Source organism: Mus musculus, chromosome 7, assembly GCF_000001635.26.
Source record: "Mus musculus strain C57BL/6J chromosome 7, GRCm38.p6 C57BL/6J".
NCBI classification, from domain to species: domain Eukaryota; kingdom Metazoa; phylum Chordata; class Mammalia; order Rodentia; family Muridae; genus Mus; species Mus musculus.
This window is the reverse complement of record NC_000073.6, coordinates 4,335,473-4,346,152: the sequence shown is the minus strand read 5'-3', so window position 1 is coordinate 4,346,152 and position 10,680 is coordinate 4,335,473. Positions and strand designations below refer to the sequence as shown.

The following is a 10,680-nucleotide window of genomic DNA, read 5'->3' as shown; positions in this document are numbered from 1 at the left end:
TGTATTTGAATGCTTGGCCCATAGGGAGTGGCACTATTCTGAAGTGTGACCTTGTTGGAGTAGGTGTGGCCTTGTTGGAGGAAGTGTGTCACTGTGGGGGCAGGCTTTGAGGTCTCCTATGCTCCACCTATGCCCATTGTGGCAAACAGTCTCCTGTTGCTTGTGGATCAAGGTATAGGATTCTTAGCTTCTTCTCTAATACCTTGTCTTCTAGCATGCCACCATGCTTCCTGCCGTGATGATAAAGGACTAAACCCCTGAACTGTAAGTCAGCCCCAATTAAATGTTTTCCTTTATAAGAGTTTCATTGGTCATTATGTCTTTTCATAACAATAAAACCCTAACTAAGACAGTCTGCCTTAGTTACTGTTCTAGTGACGAGACGAAAGTCTATGACCAAAGTAACTCTTATAAAAGAAAGTATTTAATTGGGGGCTTGTTCACAGCTTTAGAGAACTACCCTATGAGCATCATGGCAGAAACAAGACAGACTTTATATCTAGATCCATAGACCAGAGAGAGCAAGAGCAAGAGAGAGAGAGAGAAAGAGAGAGTGTTTTTGCTTAAGATGACATTTTTCTTGTCACAAACTAGAGGCCATGAATTTGAAAGAGAGTAAGAGGGGTATATGGGAGTGTTTGAAGAGAAGAAAGTGAAGGGTGGAGGAGATATAACTTTAAAAAAAAAACACAGATGTTTAAATTATATTCTCAAAAATAAAAGAATTGTTAGAAAGTGGAAATAGAAAACTGACTTCACAGCCGGGCGTGGTGGTGCACGCCTTTAATCCCAGCACTCGGGAGGCAGAGGCAGTCGGATTTCTGAGTTCGAGGCCAGCCTGGTCTACAGAGTGAGTTCCAGGACAGCCAGGGCTACACAGAGAAACCCTGCCTCAAAAAAACAAAAAAAAAAACAAAAAAAAAAACAACAAAAAAAAAAAAAAGAAAAGAAAAAAAGAAAGAGAAAACTGACTTCACAGAGGTGTTCTCTGACCTTCATTTTAATGGCATAGAATATATGTACATATGTGTGCACACACATGCATCCTACAGACATGCACACACAATATAAAATATTGAGGATGGAGCTGGAGATATGGTTTGTAGTTAAGAGCACTTGTTGCTCCTCCAGACAACTTGAGTTCAATTCCCGGCAACATAAAATAAATAAAATTAGAAAAAGAAATGACGATAAGACCTAAAGTAGGAAGGAAATATTCCCATGGCCATCACATTGGAACGAAGTTATTTCTAGGAAAGACCAGAGTGATCAAAAGTATAACTTGCAGTAAATAAGCGTTAAAGTACTTAAAGCTTAGCAGAGACAGAGAGGTCTGTTAGAGGCTTCCTCTCACAGTGTCCTTTAGAATGCTTTGCCAAACTTGGTAACACTCCTACCCCTTCATTTCTGAAAAGATCTCTTTCTTTATCCAGGGTACAGCATAGAGCTCACAAGGCCCCAGGAGTTGCCTTCAGTTCCATCATAGATATTGCATTTCTTTGTTCCTCTTCAAAGTAATGCTGCATTCTCCATCTTCTCCTGCATTCCCAATTTGTTAATCTGTTGGCCTCTTCATGATCTTTCCTCTTGCTGAGCCAGTCTTCAGTCAAAAGCCATACTAGAGTTATCAGGATTATGCATGCCAGACCAATTCGAATGAGATTCTGGGTTGTGTGATCCCAGAAGGCGGAGTCTGGATTCAGAAGACAGGGTGACTGCTGATAGAGGCTACACCCACCCCATTCTCCCTCTTCTTCATTTTAAAATTTTTATTTAATTTTTTTTATACTCCAGATTTTGTCTCCTTCCCACATCCACATCTCATACCTCCTCGATCCCCCCTTGTCACAAGGATGTCCCTACCCCACCAGAACTCCCCACTCCCTGGGGCCTCCCTCCTTCTTTTATGACCTTCCTGCTTTTCCCTGTACCTTCCCCAGAGACTATGGTTTTAGACTTTCACTTACCCTTTTGTAATCCTGATTCATTGGTTGAAAGGTCAAACTCCCAATAATCTGAGGATTGGCAGAATTAACATAGTAAAAATGGCCATCTTACTAAAGGTAATTCATAGATTCAATGCAATCCTAATCAAAATCCCAACACAATTATTCAAAGACATGGAAAGAGCAATTCTCAAATTCATCTGGAAAGGCAAAAAACCCAGAATAGCGAAAACAATTCTTAATTAGAAAAGAACAGCTTGGGGAAATCACCATCCCTGACCTCAAGCTGTACTACAGAGCAATAGTGATAAAAACTGCATGGTATTGGTACAGAGACAGACATGTTGATCAATGGAATAGAATTGAAGACCCAGAAATAAAACTACACACTTATGGACACTTGATCTTTGAAAAAAAGAAGCCAAAAATATACAATGGAAAAGATAAAGCATCTTCAATAAATGGTGCTGGTCTAACTAGCTGTCCGTATGTAGAAAAATGAAAATAGACCCATATTTGTCACAAAGCTCAAGTCCATATGGACCAAGGACCTCAATATAAAATCAGATACACCGAATCTAATAGAAGAGAAAGTGGGAAAGAGCTTTGAATTCATTGGCATGGGGGAAATTTCATAAACAGAACACCAGTGGCTCATGCTTTAAGATCAAGAATTGATAAATGGGACCTCATGAAACTGGAAAGCTTCTGTAAGGCAAAGGACATCGATAATAAGACAAATCAGTAACCTGCAGATTTGGAAAACAATCTTCAGTAATCCCATATCTGTTAGAGGTCTAATATCTAAAATATATAGAGAATGCAAGCAGCTAATCATTTTTTTTTTTTTTTTTTTTTGGTTTTTTTGAGACAGGGTTTCTCTGTGTAGCTCTGGCTGTCCTGGAACTCACTTTGTAGACCAGGCTGGCCTCGAACTCAGAAATCCGCCTGCCTCTGCCTCCCAAGTGCTGGGATTAAAGGCGTGCGCCACCACACCCGGCTGCAAGCAGCTAATCACCAAACAACCCAATTATAAGATGGGTAGTAGTTTTAAATGTCAGTTTGCCACAATCTAGAATTGCCTGAAAAGAGAGGTCAAGTGAGGAATTATTTAGATCACGTTGGCCTATGAGTATATGCAGGATTGTATTGATAATTAATTGATGTGTGAAGACCCAGCCTTTTGTGTATGACACCACTTCCTGGGCAGGAGTGTGTGAATGATACAGGACCGAACACCTGATTAGAGCTAAAACAGGTAGCACAAATGTATTTGACTGTGGATGTGGTGTAACTAGCTGCATGACTTCTTATCTTGACTTCCTCCCTGTGATGGCATGAGACCTAGAAGTAGAAGCTGAATAAGTCCTTTCCTTTTTCAGAGTTGCTTTTAGCCAGAATGTTTTATCAGAGAACAGAAATTATCACCAGAGAAGAAGGTAACTAAGACAGAAACCCGAGAATAAGACTCTGTTGAAGTCCTTGCCCTAAATGGGCTTTAGCACATCCTTCCTCCTAAGGATCAGGGAATATTGTAAATTCAGGGAAGGATTGGTAAATTCGTAAGAGCCAGAGGTGGTAGATGACACAAGGACCTAGTGTCTTGATACTACAACAGAGCAGTTGCACATATATACTCACAGCTGTTATGTTAGCATTCATAAGACCTGTGCAAGCTAGACTCACTCCCAACATGGAAAGAGAATATAGGCTCAAAGTTCCAGCACAGTATGAGTAGCTCTTGGCATTTTTCTTTTTTTTTCTTTTTTTTTAGCTGATGGGGTCATTGTCCCTTGGTAGGTTGGCCATGCTCTGGTGGCAGGCTACATACCCAAGAGATATACAGAGCAAAAATTGTATTTGATGAATTAAAAAAGAAGGAAGACACAAAAGTTGGGTAAAGAGGGGGATGAACTTATGGTGAGTTGAATATGATTAGAATATTGTATGCAATTCTCAATTAATAAAAATTTAAAAAAATGAAGCTAGTCCACACAAGTGTTTTCAATTGCATTGGCCTCGCAACTGTTCTCTATCACCTAAGTCACCTTCCTGCCTTAGGCTGTCCCCACATGGCTAAGAACCTAAATCACCTTCCTGCCTTAGGCTGTCTCCACAAGGCTAAGAATCTAAATCACCTTCCTGCCTTAGGCTGTCTCCACATGGCTAAGAATCTAAATCATCTTCCTGCCTTAGGCTGTCTCCACATGGCTATAAATCTCTCTCCCTCTGTACTTCCATGCGTTTTTTCCAGTTGCCCTTCTCTTAAAGACGTCCCACTCTGGGAGACCCTCTTTCATATTGCTATCTCCACTCCTGATTGATTTAAGACATTTTCTTGTCCTACATCATCACTTCCTCTGTATGCGCTAGAGAACCTACTTATTGGTCCTTGGTTTGTTGACTCTTGGTTTGTTTCTTGGGGTCTAAGTTTCACAAAGGCCAGGGTGTTTTGCTGAATGACTGCAGAAGGTGCTGTGCACTAAATGGATGGTCTGAGTAAATACCACATTTTTAGTGTTGTTAGAAAGCTTTGATCTTTTCTATGATGTGTGTGTGTGGGCGCACACCATATGCGTGTGTAGGCCAGAGATCAAATCCTTTCCACTTTAGTCTGTGAGACAGGATCTTTCAATAAACCTTGAATTTCAACTAAACTAGCTTGCTGTTGAGCTCCAGGGATCTCTCTCTCTCTCTCTCTCTCTCTCTCTCTCTCTCTCTCTCTTTCTCTCTCTCTCTCTCTCCTCTCTCTCTCTTCTCTCACACCAGGATTACAGGAATAAGGCACCATGCCTGACTTGTACATGGGCATTGTTGATCCAACTTGGGTCCTCAAACTTGCGTGGAAAGCACTTTATCAGTAGTCAATTCCACAGATCCTTTTTGGTGAAATTAGAAATGACTCACCAAGAGAAGAAGTAGGGTCGGTAGGTGCAAGGCTGCTGTTCTCAACACCTCCTAGAAATGCAGAATACTTTTAAAAAGTAAGAATTTTAGGTCTCCTCTTCTATCTTTTATTCCTTCAATTTTATGCTCTTCTCTGCCCCTCTGGTGTTCCAAATGCCCAATTGGATTTCTAACAAGAAGATATTTTTTGCTATCTTTTCCCATTACTATCAAGGGTATCACTTAGGACTGGGATGAAGATACAGGAAAGAGTTTCTTTACCTGTGATGAGTAGTGTCACAGGCTCACTGGGAAAAGACCATGCATAGTCGTTGTAAGAGCCAAAACATCTGTATGTCCCTCTGTGAGCCCTAGTCACGGGGCCCATGGGAAACTCTGCTTGGATGTTCCCATATTTATTCTGGATGTGGTTGGATCCTCTCTCCTTGAGCAGAAAGAATTTGCTTGTGGCAGTCTTCAGTTGGCAAAAGAAGGTAACATTCTCCCCCAAGGTTACCTCAGGCTGTGGATAAACCCAGAGGTTGGGTGTGTCATACAGACCTGTGAGAAAAGTGGGACTGGTGTATAGAAAGCATTATTACACCCCAACTTCTCGATCTCCTGTTTCCCTGTCCTTACGATCAGATATCACTCTTTGGAATCTGAGCTCCTTCTGTTTCCTATCCTTTTGCTTGTCTCCGATGGGTCCACAATCTTTCGAGATTGAGACACATGGATCACAGCTTCTGCATCTCTACCCATGTCTCTGAGTTTGGTCCCTAGCACCAAAACCATGAGAATTTCCTAGAAGCCTGCAGATCACTGCCCCTACCTAGAATCACTACATTAGAAACCCAGGGATAGGATAGCCTTTTGCATTTTAAAAATTATTTTTTGAGATGATAATATAATTACATCATTTTTCCTTCCCCTTTCTACCTATAAATAAATTTGTATACGCACCCCCCCTTGTTCACTTTTAAATTTGTGGCCTCTTTTGTTACATATATATATATATGCTTAAATGTATGGGTATATACATGAATATAAATATTCCTAAATACACAAATACAACAATCTATTCAGTCTGCTTGCTGTTACTTGTTTGTATGTTTTTAGGGTTGACCATTCTAGGTATGGGCTCACTAATTTGTGTGCTCTTCCCTGTTTAAGACTTTCTCCTGTTCTCAGCATTCTTTAGTTGCCTTTAGTTCTATGTGTAGGGTTGAGGCCTTCTGGGCTTGCCCCTGTCCTAAAAAATCATTTTGGGGGGCCCTGTGGAGGTAACTCAGTTGGTAAAGACATGAATTTGTTCCTCAGGTCTGTGTTTGATTTCCAGTACCCACACAGAAATTGAGGCATGGTAGTGCATGCCTACGATCCCACTGCTGGAGAGGAAGGACAGGCATACTTGTTGGCCAGCAAGCCTGGTGTATGTACTTGGTGAGTCCAAGACACCAGTGAGAGACCCTCTCAAAAAATACAGCAAACAGCTCCTGGAAAATAACATCTCTGGTTTGTCCATGCTCTCAGGCACACACACACACACACACACACACACACACACACACACACACACACACACCACTGTGCATGCATGAACTTGCACACACTTGTTTAGAGGCATTAACATATGAAACTACTACAAATCATTAGTATCCTTTACTTCCAGAACTTTTTCTTCTCTGAAATCTTTACACCACTAAACAACTCACTTTCTTCCTTTCCATGGACTGGTAACCACCCTTCTACATTTTTTGTCTCTGTGAATTTGACTATTCCAGGTAACTCAGTTAAATGCAATCAGATAGTATTTGTCCCCCTGTGACTGGCTTGTCCCCATTAGTATAATGTCCCTGGGTTCAGCCATGTTATACATAGGTAGACAGGAAAATGCTAGCATTTTCTTCCTTTGCAAGGTAGAGTAATATTCTACTGTATAAATACACCACATTTTGGCCAGGCGTAGTGGCTCACACCTTTAATCCCAGCACTTGGGAGGCAGAGGCAGGTGGATTTCTGAGTTCAAGGCCAGCCTGGTCTACAGACTGAGTTCCAGGACAGCCAGGGCTACACAGAGAAACCCTGTCTCAAAAAAAATACACCACATTTTTTGTTCATTCATTTATGCACCAAGACATACCAGTGTTATTAGTACCTTTAGCTATTAGTTTATTTATTTAGTTTCTCTAATTTTTTCTCTGTGTGTTTGTGTGGTATGTGTGGTGTATGGTCCTGTGTGTTTATAAGCATATGTACCTGTAAGCACATGCCAAAGGAAGATATTGGGTACCCTGGTCTATACCTCTTCATTTTATTCCCTTGAGATAGGGTCTTAATGAACCAACAGCTAGGATGGTGGCCATCAAGCCCTAGAAATCTGATGTTGTTCCCTGTCTTGTTCTAGTGTTACAGGAACACCTGGCTTTTTACATGAGTTCTGTGGATTTGAACTTAGGTTCTCTTACTTGAATAGCAAGCTCTGTTATTCATGAGCTATCTAACCCTTCAGCTATTGTGACTGATATTATTATGAACATGCATGCAAAAGAGCTATATCTGTTCTTACAAGATGTCCAGGTGATTTTCAAGTTTGGTTAAATTTGAGAATTATGTGTATGGCTACATTTTCTGATGAAACTACGTCACAGATTAATCTCTTCCTACCCAGCTTTGACTCTCTTGTCCATCAGTCCTTAGTCATACCCCTGCACACAGTGGCCTATTATGGAATCATTTTCCCCCAGAGATCTTGACCTAAGATACACTTGATCCTAGGATAGATAGCTTACCACAAAGATTGTCTTTGTAGGAAGTGAACATACACCCTGAGTTCCAGCCAAAGATAAGGAGTGTCTGAGTGCGACTTAGATAATTTTCAGCATTCATGAAGACAGGCACTCCCTGTGATCATGCCAAAGTGTTCTTACATCTAAAAACCAAGACACACTTACCAGTTACTACCAGTTTCAGGGGGTTGCTCGACTTTGACCAGAGCTCTCCACTCTGATAGAAGCAGGTGTAGATCCCTGCAGTATGTGAGGTCATTTGTGAAATGAAGAACCTAACTTTATTCATCGATCTCGATGGCTTTGGTCTCTCCAAGGCAAAAAAGCTTCCTTCAAAGTACAGTTGATACTCAGAAGCACTCTGAGCCCCCTGACACCAGATGTTCACCGAGTTTCCATTTGTGACCATGATGCTGGGTTTGGCCCAGATGATGGGTTTCGGGAGAGTCTCTGAAAAGGAACCAGAAGCAGGTATCCCAGGTGAACCATTTAACTATCTATCCCACTTTATCTCAACCGCCAGCTTAAGGTCTCCCTAGTGAGGCATAATGCCCACCTCCGTCTCTGGATGTTCTCAGATGGACCTCTAAAATGAACCCATAAGAACAACCCTGAGACTTCGAGGGAAGGACTTACCCTTTTCAGTGTTGATCCTCTGGCTCAGACATAGCCCTAGAAAACAGGGTTAATGGCATGCTGTCTCCCCCCAATCTGCTCTTGATTCAACTCCCCTTTAATGAAGGACTCACCAAGGCACAGTAGGGCAGTGAGTGTTGGCAGCATACCAGTGGCCAGACCAGTGCTGAACTATGTGTGTGGATTGAGTCCAGTGGGTGAGGGAGATGCACAGGATGTGGTGGGTGAGGCCTGACACTAGTCACCATGGGACTTTCACACATTTTTATTTTTTAATAGAAAGGTTCACAGCTCTCCCTTTACCATTGACCTAGGACTTCAGGCAAAAACTTGGTTCACATAACACATTTAACCACATTTTGGATCTAAAAGATTATTCTGACCATCAACTGCTCAGTCTGCAACCCATTTCTGGGTTAACATTTAAATTCATTCAGGGGAAGGCATGGGGGAGATTCACAGAGCAAAAGGTCTGAGGACTCCCCAATATGGGGATTTTAGTCTTTGCATTCCCATGTGTAACATGCACGTGTTTGGATTTGATCATTAGTTTAACAGGAAACCAAGAGTAATACTATATTAATAATTTTTCTATTTTGACTCAGTAAAATGCTATTATTCTACTGTTTTTAATCTTCATGTGCATGTGTGGCATGCATAAGTATGTATATTTGCTTGTATATATGTGTGCATGTGGAAGCCTAAGTTGATGTCTTGGCTCATCCTTGGTTACTCTTCTATCTTATTCACTGAGGCAGGGTCTCTCAATCAAACCCAGAGCTCACCAATATGATGAATCTCCCTAGCCAACTTGTTCTTGGGATCTCTTGTCTCTGTATTCCCAGGCTGGAATTATAAGTAGGATTCCATATCCACCTGACATTTTATGTGGGTTCTAGGGAGATAAACTCTGGCCTTCACACTACCATAGTAAGCATTTTAATCACTGAACTGTCTCCCCAACCCTTATTAGGTTTATGTGTATTTGCACACATGTCCACTTATTTTTTGGTACAATGTCCCATAAGAGCCAGGATCTTGCCAAGTATGCAAGGTTGGCTGACCTATGAGCCCTAGTAACCACCTATCTCTGTCTCCCAGCACAGATATCATAAGCGTGTGCTGCCACACTTAGCTCTTAGGTCTTAAAGATTTCCTTTTTATTAGATACTTTCTTTATATACATTTCAAATTTCAAATGCTATCCCGAAAGTTCCCTATACCATCCCCCTGCCCTGCTCCCCTACCCACCCACTCCCACTTCTTGGCTGTGGCATTCCCCTGTACTGGGGCATATAAAGTTTGCAAGACCAAGAGGCTTCTCTTCCCAGTGATGGTCAACTTCTGCTGTATATGCAGCTAGAGAAACGAGCTCTGGGGGTACTGGTTAGTTGATATTGTTGTTCCACCTATAGGGTTGCCCACCCCTTCAGCTCCTTGGGTGCTTTCTCTAGTTTCTCCATTGGGCGCCCTGTATTCCATCCAATAGATGACTATGAGCATCCACTTCTGTATTTGCCAGGCACTGGCATAGCCTCATATGAGACAGCTATACCAGGGTCCCTCCATCAAAATCTTGCTGGCATATGCAATAGTATCTGGGTTTGGTGGCTGATTATGGGATGGATCCCCATGTGGGGTAGTCTCTGGATAGCCCATCCTTTCGTCTTAGCTCCAAACTTTGTCTCTGTAACTCCTTTCATGGGTATTTTGTTCCCTATACTAAGGAGGAATGAAGTATCCACCCAGTGGTCATCCCTCTTTTTGATTTTCTTGTATTTTGCAAATTGTATCTTGAGTGTTCTATGTTTCTGGGCTAATATCCAGTAATCAGTGAGTGCATATCTAATGACTTTTTTGTGATTGGGTTACCTCACTAAGGATGATATCTTCCAGATACATCCATTTGTCCAAGAATTTCATAAATTCATTGTTTTTAATAGTTGAGTAGTACTCCATTGTGTAAATGTACCACATTTTCTGTGTCCTTTCTTCTGTTGAGGGACATCTGGGTTATTTCCAGCTTCTGGCTATTATAAATAAGGCTGCTATGAACATAGTGGAGCATGTGTCCTTCTTAACGTCAGGCATGGTGATTCCACCAGAGGTTCTTTTATTGTTGAGAATATTTTTTGCTATCCTAGGTTTTTTATTATTCCAGATGAATTTGCAAATTGCCCTTTCTATCTCAGTGAAGAATTGAGTTGGAATTTTGATGGTGATTGCATTAAATCTGTAGATTGCTTTCAGCAAGACAGCCATTCTTACTATATTAATACTGCTAACCCATGAGCATGGGAGATCTTTCCATCTTCTGAGATCTGCAATTTCTTTCTCCAGAGACTTGAAGTTCTTTTTTTTTTTTAATTTTTTTATTACATATTTTCTTCAATTACATTTCCAATGCTATCCCAAAAGTCCCC

General features: G+C 41.3%; 1 protein-coding gene across 2 annotated transcripts; it reads right to left on the bottom strand.

Annotated features, from left to right (window-relative positions):
* Window positions 1–968: 968 nt before the first annotated feature.
* On the bottom strand, window positions 969–8,438 carry Ncr1 (natural cytotoxicity triggering receptor 1). 2 transcript variants are annotated; one of them, NM_010746.3, is made up of 7 exons: window positions 8,371–8,429; window positions 8,258–8,293; window positions 7,787–8,071; window positions 5,115–5,393; window positions 4,854–4,904; window positions 1,968–2,015; window positions 989–1,693 (listed from the first exon to the last, which is right to left on the bottom strand). In NM_010746.3, exons 1-7 carry the CDS (start codon window positions 8,402–8,404, stop codon window positions 1,449–1,451), a joined length of 978 nt encoding a protein of 325 aa, NP_034876.2. In that variant the 5' UTR covers window positions 8,405–8,429; the 3' UTR covers window positions 989–1,448. The 2 variants fall into 2 exon arrangements, with proteins under 2 accessions (NP_001355293.1, NP_034876.2); NM_001368364.1 differs by lacking the exon at window positions 8,258–8,293 and having other exon boundaries at window positions 969–1,693; window positions 8,371–8,438.
* Window positions 8,439–10,680: the final 2,242 nt, after the last annotated feature.

Bases quoted from the DNA above. Each gene is read 5' to 3' on its own strand.
- Ncr1 (NM_010746.3), bottom strand. From the start codon at position 8,404: ATGCTGCCAACACTCACTGCCCTACTGTGCCTTG. The intron at 8,072-8,257 runs GTAAGTCCTTCC...GTTCCTTTTCAG, and splicing joins GAGGATCAACACTGAAAAGG to AGACTCTCCCGAAACCCATC. The intron at 1,694-1,967 runs GTAAGTGAAAGT...TTCTGAATCCAG, and splicing joins TGAATCAGGATTACAAAAGG to ACTCCGCCTTCTGGGATCAC.